Genomic DNA, 22,102 nt, shown 5'->3' on the forward strand with positions numbered 1-22,102 from the left:
GATGTTATGCAAACGTGTTTGATAAGATTTGATCTTTGGGTTCCTTTCTCTTGACCACTGCAAAATGTCCTTGCTGGCCTTTAGATGTTTTTCGGAACAATGTGTCTTGAAAGACAGAGTGACATGCAAGGACTCCAAAACAAACTGCGCCCATACAAAAAAGGGTTTAACCCAAGTTTTGACAGCAAAGAGAAAATAAAAGTAAGCAGATATGTCAATGTAATTAAATAGAAAAGAGTAAGTTGTTTGAAATCCTTTGAAGTTTTACAACATGGTAATGAAATATTTTTGCTGCAATGCCTTGCAGGTAGGTCTCCTGTTTAATTCATGACTAGGTTATATAGGACTTTCAGTGTTGACATTGCATCCTGCAGTTATGTGTGCATATTTTTTTTCCCCTCTATTTACTCACACAGCCAAAAAATGTTGATTGCTTAGTTATGGAGAAACAGAAACACATGTGGTTTGGGAGTGAATATAGGACTTGTGTAATGACAACATGTGGTGCCAAATACTCTGGGCTCCTTAGGTAGCTGTTTTTTTTTTTAACTCATAACATTAAATGACTAAATAATGCACAGGAGACCGAGCTCTTACAAACATCTGCTACTTTAGCCTCCAAATGTATAACAACTCCTTTTGGATTTTTCTTTTTCTAAGTCAACAGATGTTTTTGAAAATATGAAGATGATTAATGGCTGAGCTCACTATGAGTTAGGAGATCTACAGTCTGGAGTGAAATCATGCAAATTAAAGTCCTTTGATACAGTTTCCTCAATCATAAATAAGTAAGGCACGGCAAAATACATGGATATGAATGAATTAGATACCACAGACTCAACACGTCGTTTTAGATAAAACTCCCTATTCTGCTGGAAAGAGTGACAACATGGAGACAGATAAGACAGAACATTTGGAAGGATAGTCAGTATTCTTGCTCTCTGCCTGTGGGGCCCTATTTTCATCTGAAATTATTTATGGACTGGAATAAATGGGTCACTTGATTGTGAGCCGGCTTGGCACAAAACGGAGACAAATACAACAAAAATGCAGTTGATGAACCTCATTGTAACACCAGGAAGTGTGAAATTGCAAAGCGACACATGGCACGTTTATAGAAAAACAGTCGACAGCTGTGCGACAAGCAGGGTCGGCTGGTGATGGCTGCTTGCTTTATGAACTGGAGACACTAATTCTGCCCATTACACAGAACTTATGGAGAATGCATCTCTCTCTCTCTCTTTTTCTCCTTTTTTATTTTCTGTTATTTTCTAATACAAATCAACAGGAGCTATTTTTAAATTAACTCTCAAAATAATCTTTCACACATTTTAGTTCATTCAGCTTTTTTGATTAAATGAATAACAATAAGAGTAGCTATTATAAGTAAGTGTTTTACTCTTAACGGCAAATAATTATTCTGTTCTATATGTGGTGCCAATATAATTATATCACGTCTCTTCAGTAAAGCTGTCCAGAACTACAGGACTCTTACCTCACTGCAATAAACTCATTACATACTATTTGTTTACCAACACGCTAAGTGTACATGAAATGGTCCTTTGCCGTTTTAATTGGGCTTATTTCAGACTGTGTTGAACATATGCAGTTACTATGTAAAATACATTTGTTTTCATTGCAGAATGGAGGCTGTTTTGATTCATTAACAAGCACGATGAAGCCAATTAGTCAAGAAACAAACTGCAGAAAGCTGCACAATCTGTTCTCTCCTGGCTCCAGGCTGGCTGAGCACCAACCTGATTTCAACTCTGACCTTTTCACTCAACAGACTTTGATTTGTTTTTGACAGGAAAATGTCATTTGATTTGTTTAAAAAAACAAACAAACAAAAAAAAACATATATACCAGATTTTTAAACAAACCCTGGTGAAGAGCAAGTAAAGTAAAAGAAAACACTATGAAATACTTAAAACCATCCTGTTGTCCTCATTTTCTGTGTATAGGGAAAACACATACAAATCTCGGTCATTTTGACCCGAGGACAACAGTAGGGTTAAATGTCCATACACCCATCCATCTGTCCATCCATACATCATTACATACATACAACCCAGGCGTTTCTTCCCATCAATGCTCACTCTAGCAAGTTCTGGGTCTCCAGAGTCTCCACTTGCTGGAAAACCTTCATAAGAAGCTTTATAACCAGAAACTGCTACATCTCAACTTTGTTTTTTTAATGAGAAAGCGTAGTGAATAAAGTTTGAGTTCAATCAGCCTATTTCATCCACTTCTGAGCTTAGGTTCTTTTGTTCATGTTGATATCTTATAAACATGGGAAGAAGAAGTCATGAATACAGACATATTGGCTCGACTCCTTCAATCCATCACAGAGTAATGCTGCAGAAAAGGCCTCTTATTGTCTGTCTATCCATTTGCTGCTCCATCAGTAATAAAAATCCTCCATCTAGGAAGAGATTTGTCCTTTTTTTTTCCTACTTGAGAAACATAAGCTCAGCCTTATAAGAACTGATTCTCAACCAGGGGCTGCTCAGTTGCTGACTTCTCCACTGCGAGCTGAATTTCATATTTTGAATGCACCAACAGAACCACATCATCTATAAAAAATATGAGTTTCCCAAAAAGACACCATCCTCTCCACTACTTCGTCTTCAGATTCTGTCCATGAACACCATAAACAATAACAGTGAAAAGCTGCAGCCGTTGCATGCAGAGTTTGTGCACTGAGGACAACTTTGACTTTACATTTTATAGCTGCTTATCACAAACAAGGGTTTTTACTGCATTCCTTCATTAAATTTAATGTTCAGTGAAAAAAACCTAGACTCTCTTTGTCAGAGTGTCATTGTGCTCCAGACAGAATGTGACAGGTTCCAGTCTTTGCTCAAACTTCTCTGTAAGTTGCCATTGTCTTCCTGACCTTAAAAAGATTTTCTGATGTTCTGCAGGTGAATAATTTATTCTGTTGCACATCTAAATATTCTGTGCGTATGAGGTTGTGTACTTGTTTCTAGTGAGCTCCTTTGTTACTTTGGCAATATAGACCTTTAGAAGGAACCAAAAGGAAATGTTGGGGAGCTCTCTTCAGCTGGAGCTACAAAAGAAAATCCATACATTTAAGGCCATTAACGTAATTTATATGTTTCTAGGTCAAATATGTCTCTTGGTGCCTCTCAGTGCGATAATAGTGTAAAATAAAATAAAAACTCTTAATCTTTAGAGTTTAAATTATCAGTGGTGCAAAAGAAATATAGAGAATTACCCACATTAAAGAATAAATGGTCTGGCAGATATGGAACAATTTAAAAATTTTCAGGATCCTAGGTAGCTTAGCCAAATGTGTCCAATCATTTTGGAAACAGAGGCACGATCAAACAATGGATTTAAATTTTTTATTTAAAAATGAACATAGATTCTGTTCCTTTCTACTCTTCCTCCAGATTCAGGGACTTTGATTTCCAAAAGTATTTAAAACTTACTTCCATCTGAAATGGGAACTGTTTCCAGCCCAAGCCTTTAAGGATCTCCATCTCTTGAGCGGGTTTTGCTTTGCAGTCCTCCACCAACACTTTTTTCCCTCCACTCAACTTTCTATTAATATCTTTAGACACACTACTACAGGAACAGCCATCTTCTTTAGGAATTCATTTTAGAAATCTTTTTAAATGGTTTTATGAGGCTGAACTGTCATTAATTGTAAACCGAAATTACAACATAATAATAATAATCAAAGCAAAGCCGAAAATATTTTTCTCTGTTGAAAAGTGAGTGCAATCACTAACAGCTCATACAGCGCTATCTCTCTTCACTTCAAAGTTTTGCGTGTTTTTCACAAAAGCACGACTGCAAAGAGACAGACTGCTAACCAGCTTGTGTGTGTGAGTGAATCTGTACCTGGTGCTGCGTGACGGCGCCATTCTGAACTCCACTCTGCCGTCTGTCAGCCTTTCCCCCCTCCGCACACTCTCTTCCCTCCTCCTCCTCCTCTTTGTCTCTGCTCTGCCTCTCGTTCATTCCGCCGGAGAGCCGCAGCGCCTTCCTCGAGGATCCGACACGGAGAGCCCGCGGCCGGGCAGCGGAGTACAGCGTGAGAATGCGGTGCCACAAGTTTTGGGGTCCCTGTTCGGTTGGATTTTATATTTGTACTGCCATGCTTTTTAAAGGTAGGTTTGAATTAGAGTCAATTTAGATTATTTTTGGTTAAATAGCGCTGTATGAGTTTTAATTCAAACCCAAGGTAATATTTTGTTCATCGGAATGAGCCTTGTTGTAGTTTTTGCGGCTGGGAAGCTACAAGTTTTACTAGAATTTGATATTTTAGCAGCTTCTTTTTTGTGTTGTGATGCGTTTACTAAGGAGTTATCAAGTTAACTGAAAAAAATATGGCTTAGTTTTATATTGCATGCTCTCTGAGTCTCTACATGGACAGTTTGAATCAGTTTGGTCTTAACTAATTTAAACAAGGGCAAATAATTATCACAAGTAGTTTATTTTCAAACCCTGTGCACACGTCTGCTTACATACATGCACATTTGGGTTTGGTTATTCATGTGTAAATTGATGTGCATGCATGGGTTTGTAATTCTCTACTAAGCTCCATTCCATCATCATCAGCAGCAGCATCCTCATCCTCAACATCTGGGCTGTTTTCTTCCCACTTTGTAGTAGAGAGGTTTATTAAATTTCCACCTTCAAACTCAATGTGTGAGTGTGCGTTGCCACCCACAAAATTATATATTGACCGGTCCTCACACCTTCCAATGCTCATTCCTCACCTTGTTAAACCCAGTCAGTGGCCAATCTGTGGGAAGGAAGACGGAGGGAAGCGAATGCACAAAATAAATAGACACAAATCACATCTAAACTCATGTCAACAGGCCTTTCTGTTGCATACCTGGAGGTAACTTTCAATAGAGTATATTAGTAGATGTTAAAGTTTCACAAATATTGTACATTTGAGGTTTTGTGTTCATTTTTACAAAAGTGACAAAGCTATAAGAACCAAGAGCATACTTAGTTGTCAGATAAGTAAATACGAAAATGCTATCCAAACCAGCCAGGTTCTAAGTGAATAAGTAATATGTTGAATTATGTTAACTTATGAATCAACTGGGAATGTGATAACGCCGCACTTTAATGCCAGAGATTGAGAAGCAAAACCTGTCTAATAATATCAAGTAGAGTAAAAGATCTAAAAATGGTTCACATTATGCTCCAGTCTTAAGAAATTAAAAAAATGGTAAGAAATAAAGTCAAAGACTGAAAATGATCCGTCTGGAAAGGGTTGCAAAAACATTATTTTTTTTTTGATTTTGTGAGTAAAGCAAACCACAGTGAGATGCAGTATGCAAAAAAGGAGAGAACATGAAGAAGTGATAAATCTTCCCTTTAATGGCCAAATTACCAAAATGACTCTAAGAGCGCATCAACCAATCATCCAGAAGGTCACAAAAAGAACCCATAACAACATCTGAAGCTCCACAGGCCTTCCTGAGTTGAGGTCATTATTCAGGATCCAGTAATAAGAAAGAAAATGGGCAAAAATAGCATCCATTGGGAAGCTGCAATGCAGAAACCATCGATGACCAAAAACAAAGCACTATCTCATGTTTCCCAAAAGAAAGATTTTGATCATCTTCCTCCCTCCCAAAACCGGAACAAGGGTGTAAGAAAATAGATGGATGAATATTACTGACTTTACCACTTTTTATTTTTTCTAAGAAACATTACACACTATTTTGTCTTAGTTTATGTGAGACTTGAACTTTTTTATTGCCTCATCTAGAAGAGGAAAGTGTATGGCCATGACTCAGTTTAATGTCAAAATTTTCATAGTAGTTGTAAATTAGTAAATCAGTTTTAATTTTGAAACTTTATTTGGATTAAATATTCATGAAAGAAATAATAAACTGTACAACTAACCACCTTAATGATCAGTAATTTTTATTGTGTTATTTTGTTGCATTTTTATTTTAATCAATTTTAAATGTATTTAGATTTCTTTTTAAGTAACCTGGTTCCAAAGCTAAATATTTTGTGTACCTTGGTACACAAAATATGCATGTGACATTTTTGACATATTACATTTTTGTATAATTACCAACAAATATTAATTTAAACCTTGATTAAAATGTCTTTTTTTGCATTTCAAAATGTGTTATCATAATTATTCATTTTATGTACACACCCATGGGTAAGGTCACTGAACTGCCCTCAGCTCAGAGTGTGCATGTTCACTGCCCTTTGTGTCTCTGTGATGGCCTGGTGACGGGCTCCACCCTGCTCTACTCTGCAGGGAGAGACTAGATAAAAGAAAAAATTTACATATATTAATCTTCAAACATATTAGAAGTACACTAACTATTAGTCTGATAGCAAATAGCTAAAGTATGTTAAGCTTTAGTGTAGTTGTTACACCTTTTTGATGCCTCAATCGGGTTTTTCCCTTGTTGGTGCTGATTTCTGAGGCCTTACTGATTCTGATTTGATTTCAAAGAGATACAAGACATAAAAAAGGTTGACGTGTTCAGAAAAATGGTGGTAAGAATCAATGGATGTTCAATAACAGATTATAGCTTATGAACAGGGACTATACTGTGTCTCCCGATGGTGCATCTCTAATATTTTGCTTTTTGAAGTACACAAGGTTAACAAAACCTATGCCAAACATTTGAGATTTCCAATCACGTTTGATGACACAGTCAAACTTTGAATCATCACTTCTCTGGTTGTGTGGTTCCACTCAGTTTGTCCATTCAACTCGGCTCCAGTCAACCAGAACTTTAAGGCTGCTCTTCTTTCCGTGTCTCATGCTGTATTTTTAAAATGGTTTGGGTAACGGGCGGACCACCTGGGTTACCATCTGAACATCTGTATGCCTCCGTGCTGTTTTCCCCCGACAGACTCATTCCTCTTCCAAATGATTATGACTGAAATAATGAGGCGCTAGAACATGGCGTCTAAATTATTGTAGACTTTAATCTGTCTACAACAGATAACTAGAATTCTAAAATGAAAAGGAAACACTTTTCTTTTCTCTTGATTATTTTCTTTTTGTTAAACACTTGTTTCCTGCTGTCATAAAAACTGTAGAGTTACACACATCCACACACTAAAGGACACGTTTTATATGTTTGCTCCAATCCCATTGACATTTCAATGCTAAAACTTCTGTTACCAATAATTAAGTGGCTTTACAATCTGAAGGACAGATAGAAACGAGTAAAGAATTATATAAATTGTTGCTTCAGTTTCATTTCTTTAATCCTGCCAAGGCGTTGGCCTTTTGTGTTTTGTAAAGTTACGAATTAAACTCACATTTATTAGCTTTTATCCAAATATGCATCTTTAAATGTCTCTATTAGATTGGATGGAATAAATCCCTTTCTAGTGTATGTTCACCTCAGACTTTCATTTTAAACTTTGAGATGTATAGTCAACATTTGCATGGCAGTACCACAGATGTGGAAGACACTCAGCACTATCCAGTACTTCACTGATTCAGCTAGAGGATAGTGCAGAGCTTTACCTGCATCTATAAAGTTGTAGCCAACAAAGTCAATAAGAATGCAAAGTAATGTAAATAATGTAAAGTATATAGGAATGACAAATTCTAGGTTGGAGGTTGAAAAATATCTTTGGTGCTAAATTTCAATGTTATCTTTGTAATTATCTAAAAAATAACATTTTGAAAATCTTTTTTAAAAAAAACAAAAGGGACCTTTTATTCGTTTCTAGTACACTGGATCTTGATTGGTTATTTAATAACTTCAAATTACAAATATCTTAAAGCCTGGATTTTAACCTACGATCATAATGTGGTATTACACAGGTGATAGACATGTTGATTGGTGACAACATGTACATTTTTTATTTTACATCATATATATATATATATATATATATATATATATATATATATATATATATATATATATATATAAAAATTCCCTTCTCACCCTCCGCGGGTGGTCTGTTTCATCCTCTGAGCTCGGGTCCTCTACCAGAGGCCTGGGAGCTTGAGGGTTCTGCGCAGTATCTTGGCTGTACCTAGAACTGCACATTTCTGGACTGAGATGTCTGATGTTGTTCCTGGGATCTGTTTGAGCCACTGCTCCAGTTTGGGGGTGACTGCCCCGAGGGCCCCGATGACCACAGGCACCACTGTGGTCTTCACCTTCCAGGTCTTTTCCAGTTCCAGTTCCTCCCTGAGGCCCTGGTACTTCTCCAATTTCTCATGCTCCTTTTTCCTGATGTTGTAGTCACTTGGTATTGCTACATCCACCACAACGGCTTTCCTCTGTTCTTTATCCACCACCACAATGTCCGGTTGGTTCGCCATTACCATCTTGTCTGTCTGGATCTGGAAGTCCCACAGGATCTTAGCTCGGTCGTTTTCCACCACCTTTGGGGGTGTTCCCCACTTTGATCTCGGGGCTTCCAGTCCATATTCTGCACAGATGTTCCTGTACACTATGCCCGCCACTTGGTTATGTCGTTCCATGTATGCTTTCCCTGACAGCATCTTTCACCCTGCTGTTATGTGCTGGACTGTCTCAGGGGCCTCCTTGCACAACCTACACCTTGGGTCTTGTCTGGTGTGGTAGATCTGAGCCTCTATTGCTCTGGTGTTTAGGGCCTGTTCCTGGGCGGCCAGGATGAGAGCCTCTGTGCTGTCCTTGAGTCCAGCTTTCTCCAGCCATTGGTAGGTTTTCCTGACATCAGCCACTTCAGTTATTTGTCGGTGGTACATCCCATGTAGGGGCTTGTCCTCCCATGATGGTACTTCCAGCACCTTGTCTTCTGTTCCCCATTGCCTGAGACATTCGCTGAGCACATCGTCCGTTGAGGCTTTGTCCTTGATGTATTTATGGATCTTGGATGTTTCATCCTGGACAGTGGCTCTCACACTCACTAGTCCTCTGCCTCCTTCCTTACGGCTCGTGTACAGTCTCAGGGTGCTGGATTTGGGGTGGAATCCTCCATGCATGGTTAGTAGCTTCCTAGTCTTAACATCCGTGGCCTTTATCTCTTCCATTGGCCAGCTAATTATTCCGGCAGGGTATCTGATTACTGGTAAGGCATAGCTGTTTATTGCACGGATCTTGTTCTTGCCATTGAGCTGGCTTCTCAGTACTTGCCTTATTCGTTGGAGGTATTTGGCTGTGGCTCCTTTCCTTGTGACCTCATTGAGGTTGCCATTTGCTTGTGGTATTCCCAGGTACTTGTAGCTGTGCTCTATGTCTGCTATTGTTCCTTCTGGGATTGAGATCCCTTCTGTGTGGGCGACCTTCCCTCTCTTTGTAACCATCCGACCACACTTCTCTAGTCCGAATGACATCCCAATGTCAGTGCTGTAGATCCTGGTGGTGTGGATCAGTGAGTCGATGTCTCGCTCGCTCTTGGCGTACAGCTTGATGTCATCCATGTAGAGGAGGTGACTGATCGTAGCCCCATTCTTGAGTCGGTATCCGTAGCCAGTCTTGTTGATGATTTGGCTGAGAGGGTTCAGGCCTATGCAGAACAGCAGTGGGGACAGAGCATCTCCTTGGTATATGCCACATTTGATGGACACTTGTGCAAGTGGTTTGCAGTTGGCTTCAAGGGTGGTTTTCCACAGCCCCATCGAGTTTGCAATGAAGGCTCTTAGAGTCCTAGAGTCTTAGAGTCCTATATATATATATATATATATATATATATATATATATATATATATATATATATAAGCTGGGTTACTCTTGAATTGCTACAAAATAAAGCTGTATTTCCTTCAGCCCACTGGCTGCAATGTTGACACCTTGAGATGCCATGAGACCTAAATCCTGAACATCATGGCATTGAGTGCATCCCAGTTTTCCATGTCTGGCATATAACCATTCATTTTAGCTTTTAAACTGGTTATATTGATCCAGTGTCCAGACAGAGGGATAATCAGTAGCCCAGCATCATGACCTGTTTGTTCTGAAGATCCTGCAACTCCTCATCCTGACTCTCACACTGACAGGAGGAACCACAGAGCTCTATTAGGTTAAAGCTCATCTTCTGAAGTTGGGATATTTTTCCTCCAACAGGTTCCAGAGGAATCACCTCAAACCAGATGTTGGACTGTATTTTATTTCAATGTCATTTGGGATTGTCATTTGTTAGAGCCTTATTTTCAACAGTGGAGCTATAAAAGTTAGAAAAAGTTATTTTGGAGAAAGTATCATCAACATCAATATTTCCACTAAAAAAGAGGCAAAAAAATTTTGTTTGATTAAGGAAAAGCCTCTTAGATTCTGAGCCTGACAGCCCCAAACAATTTTTTGTATAATTAGACAATTAATTTAATTTCACACAATTATCGCGGTAGAAGCCATTTGTTTGTTAAATATTTAATAAAACATACTTACCGTGTTTGATGTTTGTTGTAAATGACATATACTCATAAAGAACGAGGTAATTAGTCCAAGTTTGTCGTTCATTGAACGTTCAGAAACTACAGCGGCTGTAAAGAGCCACAGCAAAGGTAAAACAACCCGAACAGATGATCAACTCAAAACCACTCGCACATTTTCTCTCTCTCTCTCTCTCTCTCTCTCTCTCTCTCTCTCTCTCTCTCACTTAAGCACACCCGTTTCCATGGCAACCTCCTGCGCCCCACAAGCCAACCCGAGATTACGCTAAAAATATAACATTCAGTCCGTTACAATATCAGGTTTTCAGGCTTGATATTTGTTTTGCGGTCATTAATAAACCTCTCATGAACACAGCGGTGGTTGATTAGTTAATTTTAAACTCCTGCTCTGCTGGTTATTTTGGTAATGGAACCGAAACGCACAGAATTACGCAACACCTTGTTGAAACAATAATCACTGAGATTATTGTTGCTGTTGGGTCATTAATTTGAACATGTTTTGTTTATTTTTATTTTTTGTTGTTGTTCTAAAGTTATGAATGGTTTGATAAGCCAATCAGAAGAGGACGTGCTGGTCTCAGCGTCCTGGCGGCATTCAGTTTGTCACCTAATGCCGAGGTCAACTCAAAACATTCCGCGATCGACATATGGGAAAAAAGTTATTTATTAACTGATTAAGTTGTGTTTTAGATTGTTCTTGGAAATCTAATCAGTCACGGCTGATTAGTGGGTGAACTCACGGCTGCACAGTGAACCCATTCATGTTTTACAGCAGACAGCCGCTCCTCTCTCTTGCAGGTACTGCGTACCCCCGCTAAATCTTTTAGGGGTACACAGTACCCGACTGTACCCCCTTACTTTCACCCCTGCTTACATGTTCCAAACTGCATAAAAGATTTGACTTTTGCATTTATTCCTGATATTCATCAAGCGACTTTAAAAACGTGAAATTCCTCTCTGGTCTCTAATGTTGTTTTCTGAGGTCGACCTAAAAAGGAAGACTTCTGAAAGCACATTAGATCTTTAGCTGAATGATCAAGCAAATGTGTTTCCTTGAAAGCAATTCAGCTCTCCAATTTTCCAAAGCCCTTAGTCATTTAATCTGTATTGTGTTTATGTTTATTCCTTTGAATTTAGAAAAATTTGTTTTGAGCCTCTATGTAATTCCTGGCTGCAGAGGTTTTTGGCAGCACTGGTGCTAAGAGAGAATGATTACAAATGAGAAAATATCTCTAACACCTGGAAGAATAATAATACATGACACATTATATTCCTCCACTTAGAGAACTCAAAAAGGCTCAAATCCAAACAAAAGAAAAACATTACAATTAGACTGAACACATTAGAAAGCAAAATGTAAGTGAAAACTAAATATGCAAAACCAAAGTAACTAAGAAAAACGTTACGGCCTAAAGATTATCCTTATTATTCATGATTACTTTCCATCTTAAGTCGCCATTTCATCCCGTTCTACTTCCATTTCACAGCCTACATTGAACTATGGAGACAATTAAAATGCTTGAGACCTGAAAAATTCTAAGTAACTGTCATATCTGCCATTCATCTGATGGTAGATATGATTTATTGGAGTCAATCACTTTGCTTACAGTAAACAATGCATAGGACATACAAAATTACTTTAGGTTTCTTGTTGTCCAGTGGTGGTAACATCCCCCAAATGGATACAAATGGGTTCATTGTTTGTTCAAATATGGCAAAGCTAAAAGCTTCTTTCAGGTTTGAAAACATGCATCAGAGCACTAAATGACAAAAACCATGTTACTGCTGTTGCTGTATGTCTTGTTGCCATGGCACAGATTGTTTTTTTTTTAACAGATGTAAGCAGTGGTGGATTGCACAAAATATTGAATAGATAGATGAGAAATTTAGATTTAGTTTTGATAGTGACCAATGAAGTCATTGCTGCTTTTCTTTTTGTTTATGACTGGGAGAAAAATGTTTTTGAACACTATAATGTTATGATAGGAGAATTATACTGTACAATTATTGTATAAAGAAAAATCAGTTTGATCTTGTAGATGTAGCGGCCTTCCTCATTGACCAGCTTCACAAGTTTCACCATGTGTTCAACATGGACATGTGACTCAAAGTACAATAAGACATCTGTTCAATTTTCTTAACCCCAGTAGTGTGGAAAGAAGGCACATGTATGTACATCCTGGACATAATTTCATGTGGCATATAGATTTCTACGATATGGTTTCCATAGGAATCGAAACCGTTATTTATTCATTCTTCACCACCTGCATCTTCACAATAACTAAATGACATGTAACATATTTTAGAGCCTGTCAAACCGCTTTATCAGCTTTATAAGGGTTATTATCTGCATTGTGCATCAGATGCAGGCGTTATCAAGTAAACACCAATGCATATGCACCTAAAAATACCAGTAATATTGTTTAACGAAAGAGTTAGTGAATAATAACTGTCGATGTGTATTTTAAAGAAAATATCAAGCCCAGAGAGGCAGCAATCACTAATTTGCATAAGAACCAGTCAACCTACTTAAAAGATCTTTAAAAAGATGTAATCTCTGTATCATTAATGGTTTCGTTAAACACGGATTAGTAGTCGCTGAATATCTCAAATAGGAACGGAAAATATTAATGTTACATAATCAAAACAACTCCCTTATTTCTGCTCGGCAGCTTTTTAAGCGTTTATCCGCATTAGAAATCTGGTGGCAATCTTTTCATTTACCCAAAGCATAAAGAAAATATTGTTTTATATAGGTTTATATAATGTTTGGATTACTTGGTTTAAATGAACGTGCCACATCACCTGTACTGAAAGGAAGAAAAGAACATCCTGTAATTGTGTAGATGGGTACAGCTGGGAGCTTCAGGGTGCACAAAAACACCCTGATGGTCATTTAGTGCTCTCCCTAAAATAGCATTCAATAGCTGTTTTTTGTTTTGTTTTTTTGTTTGGGTGTTTATCCATGATGTGGTGTGAGAGAAAAAAGAGAGGAAAAAAGTCCCCCAGGCTGCCTGATGAGCATGTTTAGAAGCCTCATCTGAATGCACTGACCCAGTAAAGAATATTCAAATTGGCCCAAATCACCAAGCTGGATTTCTCAGTATCTGTTTTCTTGTGAGAGTGTGACTGATAGAAGTCAGTGCATACGCAGATGCCCCCTAAAAGAAAGAATGCAGTTTCGGCTTTTAAATGGCATGAGACCATTTTTTGATAGTGCCGTATACCTTTTTTACTTTTTCCTACAAGCTCTAGCTATGATATTTTTGGTAATTATTTTTTCCCATAGAATGCTCCCATCAATTGCAAATAAGGGCAAAAGTTTGAAGAGCTGACATAAAAGTGTGTGCAAGGAGAATAAGAAACCCTGAGATAGAGGGAGGGATGCTGTAAAAATAAAAAGAAGAAAGAGGGATTTACTGTTCATGGCGAGTGAGGGTTAGTGGCAATAAAGATGGTATAAAAAAAAAACTGATGGTGAGAGATGGGAAGCTTGACAGAAATAGAACAGAGAAATGATGGGGATAACCCACTATTGATTTTCACTTTAAAGATGCTAAAGATTATTTGTATCCCTTAGTAATTGTTCATATAATCATATAAACAAGAGTTTTGAATCAGGTAAGGATTTTTTTCAATCCATCCATCCATCTTCTTGTTGTTGTGCTTATTCTTACTTCAGATGGTAATAGATCAAAGTTTTATGATATGGATTTAATGCTTTTTTTCTTTAAAGGTTGCTGCTGTCATCTGTATCTCACTTTGAACACAGCTGCCTGTCCTTCCTATTCATTCTGACGGCGCCCATAATTGTGAAGCGAAAGCAAAAGGATGGATGGATTTCAAAATTCTTCACAAATAAAAATCTAAAGACTTTATTCTGACCAATGTCCTCTTAAGTCTGCTCATTAGTCATTGAGTACACCTGCTTGTAATCTCATCATAAATACGGGTTTATTATCAATCAAATCAATCAAATTTTATTTGTATAGCATATTTCAGCAGCAAGGCATTTCAAGGTGCTTTACATAATTAAAGAAAAAATAAAAATAGCGTGTGACATTGAATAAACAGTAAGAAAGAGAAAGAGATTTTGGAAAAAAAGAGTATTAGAGAACAACAGAGAACAAACAATATTATGAAAACAGGTCAGGGATAAAGTTACGCTGAAGGTTTATGCAAAGTGACGTTATCAAATAATTAAAATATTTCAATAATAACAAAAAAGGAAGGGAATCGTAGTTTGGCTGTCAGTCAAAACTTTTTTCAAATTTTTTCCCCCTTCGTTTACAGACAATTTGTATTGTCTATAAAAGATAAAATATTTCTGTGCCTTTATACGCTGTTTATTTCGAGCCTTAAAGCTTGTTTTAGAAAGTTGTAGATAAAAAGAGAAGCAATTAGCTGGACAGATGATCTTATCCTTAGAATGCAAAGCTTGGAAAGAATGCTTTCCACCTTGACATCTATACATGTTGCACTTTGTACTATGACAATAAAAGATGATATAGTGATCGTGTTAAACATTGCCCAGTTTTTATTAAAAATGTATGGAGATCAATTAGCTTGTTTGGTCTTTTTGGAGCCCCAGTTGTTAAGAAAAACTTGACCAGAGAAGCTGAATTAATTGTTTCTGTGAGTTTTCTCTGGAGAAACACAGAAGAACTTTGTTTTATTACTTTGCCCCCAACACTGGACTGCACTGTTAATTGAATTATAATCTTGGTCACAGCTTTGGCTTCTCACAGTTATATTGATATTAACAGCCAATATTGAAAAAAATTCATTTAGCCGAACGATCCACAAAGAGCAATCTAAACTGTTTAAAATTACTTGTCTGACCCAGATGTTTCAGTGATGGATCCAAAACTATTAAGCAAAGAATAAAGTTCTGCTATGTTAATATTTCATTAAAAAACATCTTTTCAAGACTTTTTAAATGTTAAAAAGTAGATTTTTCATTAAAATAGACAGATTTAATTTAGATAAAAGTTCTAGAGCTCATTTCTGCACATTTACAGCTTGTGCCTGAGCAGCTCTGCTGTAGTTTTGTCATGACTCTACGCTCAAAGTGTGGAAACAATTTGACTTAAAGACTGTTTTTTTCCTGAGATGACCTTAATATATTAAGAATCTTAACATGTTTTCTGAATAATTTCAAATCATTGATAAAGTATGGACCAGATTTTGGCATGTTTGGGATCTATTATGTTTCACTGGGAGTCCTTGTAGTTAAAATGGTATCTTCATTGACTTTAGCTTGTTGCTTTTTATTAGGCTCTATTGGTTTGGTAAACATGCACGTGAGATTGTGGTCATGTTTTATGTTAGATGCTTCATTAGAGGGTTGATTAAAAATAACACTCCAAGATCTTTTTCTTCATCCTGAGTTTCTGGCGCACACGTTTTGTTTTTGAATTAAAGTTGCTGTCGTGGTTGATTTTATCCAATTATTTAATTCCCATTGAACACAGTTTTATGATACAAGCGGCTCCAGAGACTGAGTTTTCAATTCTTCTCCACTGACTTTATTAGTTTAGGGGGTTTTTTTCTCCTGGCCCCCAGTTCACATATCACAGTAATAAAACACAACAGAGACGCAGGAGGGATGTTGGCAGGATGGCAACTGTTGATGAGGTGTCATTAGAATTTGTGTAGATGTGTCTTCGCAGATCTTATTCTGCGTTTATGGGCAAATTTATGATTGTTCCTTCTGCTGAGAGCTTGTAATTGTGTTTTGTCTTTCCAAAAATTAAATGAGAAACTGTCTTAAGGACTTGTCCATTATTGCAAACCCAACCATGTTTACTGGCAGACCGAGGAAAATGCTGCAAAAATATCTTCCTGCATCACTCTGTGAATTGTCTTAATCCATCTTCCACAGAACACCTAGTGGCTTCTTAAGAGCTTCCAGAGAGGTTTTGTTGTGCTCAGCAGCCTTTCATAGCTCCTCTGTCTCTGACCTTAGGCTCTGTTCTGCTATAACCCTCCTCATTACGATCTTAATGGACCAATCAGCACCACGCAGGCCAAAGGCACATGTCTCTTCACATTTTTCTCCACAGGTTCACTGCTATGTTTTCATTTCTTTGCCCAGATTTCCCATTCATACTTGTTATCTGTCTATGATATCCTGTTTATTTTTGATTGGCTGGCTTCCTCCCACCCACAATTTATCAACAAAATGCTCGCTGGATGTGTGTGTGCAGGAAGCACTGTAATTTTAATATCAAGAGCCGACGTTGTCCGCCTATCGATTACATATTATACACCCAGAAGTTTTTTTTTAAGCGATATTAAAATCCTCAGGCATGCCAAAGCAATGCAAGTCTAAGTTCTTGCCATAAGACTTGTGGCCATTTGGTAGCAGGCCAGTAGAGCCAGTTCCTGAATCACAAACTTCTTAGTCTTTGGGGGGGGAAACAGAGTGCGATACACCCAACTTCGTGTCATAGAATCTGGGAATATATGATGTTTATCAGATTTGGAATTCAGTTTAAGGAACAGCTAACAGAAACAAAATAGTCGACTAATAATAATTATTAGTAAACATTTTAGCCTCATTCTGGGTTATAAGTGTCCCTGGTTTTTGTGATTTAGTCAAATTAAAAGCAGTGTTTTTCCAAATTAAATTAGCCATTGTGTTGAAGCTCTGTGAATGTAGAAATGCCAGAAATAATTGTGATTATGATATTTTCCCAAAATCATGTTGCACGAGCATCAAAACATTTAATTCAGATGCCATTTAGAACAAAGAGTCAGATATTGTATAATATATCTAAAGATTTAAAACATCTATGTGTTTCCTTATCTCAGATTTTGTCCTTTGCTTTCTGCAGTGTTTGGCAGTGTTTTTTTGGAAATTGTTGACCATTTTTTCAGAAGCATTGCATCCTATTGGTACTATTTTGTATTTTTCACAATAATGTTATTAATGTTTAATCCTGTCCTATATCACCAACCTACCAGGGACACGTAGCCTCTAAGGCTAAATTTAGCATATTTATTAATAATAAACTCATGTTGAGTCATGTTTATTTTTTTAAAATATAAAGATGAATATAGTGTGTCTATGAAATAAATCCATAAATCTTGCATACATGAGCATGATTGGCAGTGCTAAGGCCAACCTCTTGCCTCTGATTGGCTGTTTCTAACAGTGTCTCTCTGTAGATCACAGTAGGACCACAGGGCAGCTCGATTTTTTTTTTTCACAGATTATCTGTCTCATATTATACAGTAGTGTCTTGACATTGTGATTGTTTGAACAAATGTGTTAAAAACATATTGTTCATAAAAGTTACACACTGCAGATTTAATCATGCTACCACCCGTTTGAGAAACAGGTTCTGTTCTCTCGTAGATGGCACCAGGCGTGCCGCTCTATTGCCAGTACGTTGACAATAAAATACAAATGAACTCGCTCTATCTTAGCAAATGCTTCGTAATGTGCTGCTTTATTAGACCATATTTCCACACATAAGCAACATCGAATGCAGCTTTGGATACTGGAAAACAATAAAAACAAATTAAAAACTTTTCCAGTGCTGTCTGGGAGCCTTGATTTAAGTAAGAGCGCAGACGCATACTGCATTGTGTAACAGAAAACAGTCTGTGTGTGTGAGTCTGTCATGGTGCTAAATACAGTATGGAAAGTTATGCAAAAGAGGATCTGTTGGGGTGATGAGAGGCAAGCCAACAAACACATCATCCTGATCGCCACAGATTGTAAGATTATATTAACTCTTAGTCCTGCCACTCTGTGTGCACATGTAGGTGCTACAGTCAGCAGATATTAGTGCAAATGTCAGCATGTGTTTATTTATTCATTATTCAACAAAACTTCTGCCTCAACACATACAGACCTCATCATACAGGAACATACAGGAATAGAACATCAAAACCCATCCTGCCCCAGTCTTTATAGATTAAGTGATGAGGTGGAGTAAAAGTGGCAGCTTGTTTGAAAATTCACCAAGTAATTTATAATCCATCTGGAGGCGCATGACAGCAAAGGATAAAAGGTTAAAGAACCATTAAAGCACTTTTCTGGATTAGAATTAAGCAGCAGAGCTTTTTAAGGGAAACAGAGGCAGAATTCAAGCCAAAACACTGAAGAGTTTAGAAAAACGATCATCGTCTTAATGATTGTTGATCTGGGTATGGGTTACTGGTTTAGGAATTAGCTAATTAAGCGATGTCCATAACAGAAGAGTCAGTAGTCATAACGCCGTTTGTTGCTCTATTGAAATAGATTAGCTTGTTTTGAAAATGCAATGGGTGCAAAAATTCCAATCACACTTCATTTTTCTTTTATTTTCACAGGCTCCTTGCAGGGGGAACACCAGAGGAAGCTCTACAAGGAGCTGCTGGCGAACTACAATCGATTAGAGAGACCTGTTGTTAATGATTCAGCTCCTATCCTGGTGGAGCTCGGCCTCACGCTGCTGCAGATTATAGACGTGGTGAGGAAAACTGATTGCTTGTGTATGTGAAACGATGTTTGGCCAGTTTAGAGTAAAGATCAGCTTTGTAATGTGAGTCTAAAGTGAAAATTTTTAGGAATTGAATATATTTATTATTGTCAGATGAATATGCCTTGTGAAAATATTCACCCCGTTGGCAACTTTTTGTGTTTTCACAACCTGGAACTAAAAGAGATTATTTTAGGGTTTGAATAGTTTCACCGACAGAACATGTCAACAACTTTGAATATTTCATTTTCTATTTAGTCTGAGACAAACAACAAGTAGACCAAAATAACAGAGAGCTTCACTCTGCATTCCTATCCACTGCCCTAATTTCAGTACTTTGTAGAGCCACGTTACGTTTTGCTGCAATTACAGCTGCAAGTTGCCTTGGATAAATCTCTGTCAGTTCCCCTTAAGTCGCCACTGAGATTTTTGCCCATTCCTAGAGGTAAACCTGCTCCAACTCCTTCAAGTTACGTTGTTTTCACTAGTGAACAGCAATCTTTAAGTTTGACTAGGTCATTCCAATACATGTTTCCCCCTTGAACCACTCGAGTGTTGCTTCAGCAGAACGTTTTGGGTCATTGTTCCGCTGGAAGGTGAAACTCCGACTCAAATCACTGATGGACTGAAACGGGTTTTGCTCAAGAATTTATCGCCATGGCTCAACTCGGATCAGTGTTCCTGCTGCTGAAAAACATCCCCACAGCATGATGTTGCCACTAGGAAGGTGGATATATGAAAAGTAAAGATATGAGAGATATATCTGCCATGTGTAAATTATTAACTTATTTCATAGCCTGAACTAAACTATCCATTTAGGCTAGTAAAGACACAACAATCTGGAAAACATTGCATTCCTAGGACTGATGTTGTATGCTGCAAAAATGCTGAAAAAAGTGAAAATGTAAAACTTTTATGTGCCAAAGGGACAGATGCATATTTTTAACTCTATTCATAAGTGACATAAGCATTGTGCTTTTCATGTGTGAAACTGTTGTTATCCTTGGAATATTGCTTTTTCTATTATTTAGCTACTGTGGAGACAACTGCTGCAGTTCATCGTTACTGCTTAGATCCTTTGGGATCAGCAATGCTCATTGCAATGCCCAGAAACAGAGCAGCCATGTTAACAGTTTGTCTTTGAGAGAACTGAAGAAACTATGTGCTGACTTACTGATGGCATTTTTTTGCTGTACAAATCATCTATTTTCTTTTTTTTTTTTTTTTTGCTTTTATTCCCATCAACAGGATGAGAAAAACCAAGTGCTCATGACCAATGCGTGGCTGCAGCTGGTGAGTCAGAGTTTCTTAGGGACACATTACCAACATCTGAATGTGCTTCAGTTACATTTTATGACACAATAATTTTGAAGAGCTTTGTGTGATCATGCCGTCACCTCATGAAGATTGTGTTAGTGAAATCTGTGTTAATTCAAACATGTTTTCATTCTTTAAAAACGTTTAACAATATCGTTTCCTCTCTGCCTTTGGTGAAACTTGTTCTGTTTTTCTCAGTATTGGACAGACGTCTACTTAAGCTGGAATCCAGAGAATTACCCTGGTGTCCAGAACCTGCGGTTCCCGTCTGACCAGATCTGGACCCCTGACATCCTTCTTTACAACAGGTCAGGACCACCCTTTCTTGACCCCTTGTTTCTTTACAATTAATCTTTTTAGTGTACAAAAATGTGATTAGAGTTATTTACTATTATATTTGCTTGGTAATGAATTAGAAAAGGCCAATGAAGTGTGATGTCAGGAGCTCTTGCTCCAGTTTTCATCACCCTGTGGTTGGCAAAACAGCTCAGCTGCAATCTTGAAGTACAATCCAAAATCATTGAAAATATGAGATGTGTGAAACCTAGATGTTCATTGTTATAGAGTGAGAGCCTTCATATCAAAATGCTCTGTTAGCTTTTTACTATGATTTATTTACATTTACATGTCCTGTTTCATTTTACTATCTCAAATGAGTTGTGAAGTCCTGCGCCATGTTATGATGACCTTGTGACCTCTTCCTATCCACACTCACTGGCGTTTGTTTGGTGTTTATTTATTAAATTTGTGTTGTTTAGTTGTTAAGTAGGATAGGAATTATTTGATGAGGTCAGTTGTAAGTTGTCCACCTTTTAATGCTGTGTCTTTGTCTTGAGGGCTAATTACTTGTCGCAGAAATTGTTTGCTCGTTAATGAAATTCAGAGGATTGGACAAAGTGATGATCTAAGCAGTTACTCGGGATTCAATAAGAATCCAAAAACACTGAATTGTTAACTTTTCACAATATCTTTGAAAAGTATCACTTTGTGGATGCAATATTTGTGTGAGCTTATTCTTTGGTGGTATATCAGTTTTCTTTGCTGGTTTCTGCAAGTATTTGGAACGCAAACATTAACATTATGTGTATAGTTTAGATCTGAGGCGATAAATAATTGCATCAAATCCACTGAGAAATGCATTTAAGAATCTGTAGAAAATTTACATTTATGTAAATTACATGCAAATGGGACAGTGCTTTAGTGCTGTAGACAATTAGTCTAATTTAGCTTAAAAAGGGAAAGACAATATGAACTCAGTAGAGAAAACAAGCAACAATTTAAATAAATTGAATTAAATTAAATGAAACAATTTTAAGATCCTCTTGCCTGATTATCATTATTCTTTATGCATGATTTATGTTTTTTTATTCCTTTTGAATAAACTAGTAGTGAATATTACTGTTGCTAGATATGAAAACCAGAATAATGAAAACTATGTATTTACTGCAGTAGAATTATCAAGGAGTTATAGAGAGAGGGAGGGAGGGAGGGAGGGAGGGAGGGAGGGAGGAAGGAAGGAAGGAAGGAAGGAAGGAAGGAAGGAAGGAAGGAAGGAAGGAAGGAAGGAAGGAAGGAAGGAAGGAAGGAAGGAAGGAAGGAAGGAAGGAAGGAAGGAAGGAAGGAAGGAAGGAAGGAAGGAAGGAAGGAAGGAAGGAAGGAAAGAAGGAAGGAATATGCTTATTGTTATTAATGATGCTGAGTTTTCCCTTCACTTTGAGATTCTGATCATGTTGGTGCTTTTCGTCAGGTGAGGTCATTTTCCTCCAAAAGAGCTAATGGTATTTCCCACACAGCGTATGCCTAGGAGGAAATGAAGCGTTTGGCAATTAGCTGAGTGGAAATTGTATGACTAAAGATGATTCAACTTGAAGAAGCCATTTGAAGCTGAAAGAGAGTTCACTGCAGGTGGTCCTAATTGATGTTGCTGAGTGAATGA

General features: G+C 37.5%; 1 protein-coding gene across 1 annotated transcript in view; it reads left to right on the plus strand.

The window, feature by feature from the left end:
• Window positions 1-3,797: 3,797 nt before the first annotated feature.
• LOC103471386 (neuronal acetylcholine receptor subunit alpha-7-like) overlaps window positions 3,798-22,102 on the plus strand; it is a 33,377-nt gene continuing 15,072 nt past the window's right edge. The window contains exons 1-4 of the mRNA XM_008420351.3: window positions 3,798-4,142; window positions 18,701-18,840; window positions 20,098-20,142; window positions 20,365-20,474. Of these exons, the coding sequence (XP_008418573.1) occupies window positions 4,073-4,142; window positions 18,701-18,840; window positions 20,098-20,142; window positions 20,365-20,474 (365 nt within the window). The 5' untranslated portion in view covers window positions 3,798-4,072. The remainder of the gene's footprint in view (window positions 4,143-18,700; window positions 18,841-20,097; window positions 20,143-20,364; window positions 20,475-22,102) is intronic.

This window comes from Poecilia reticulata, chromosome 10, assembly GCF_904066995.2.
Source record: "Poecilia reticulata chromosome 10, P_reticulata-male-v2, whole genome shotgun sequence".
NCBI lineage: Eukaryota > Metazoa > Chordata > Actinopteri > Cyprinodontiformes > Poeciliidae > Poecilia > Poecilia reticulata.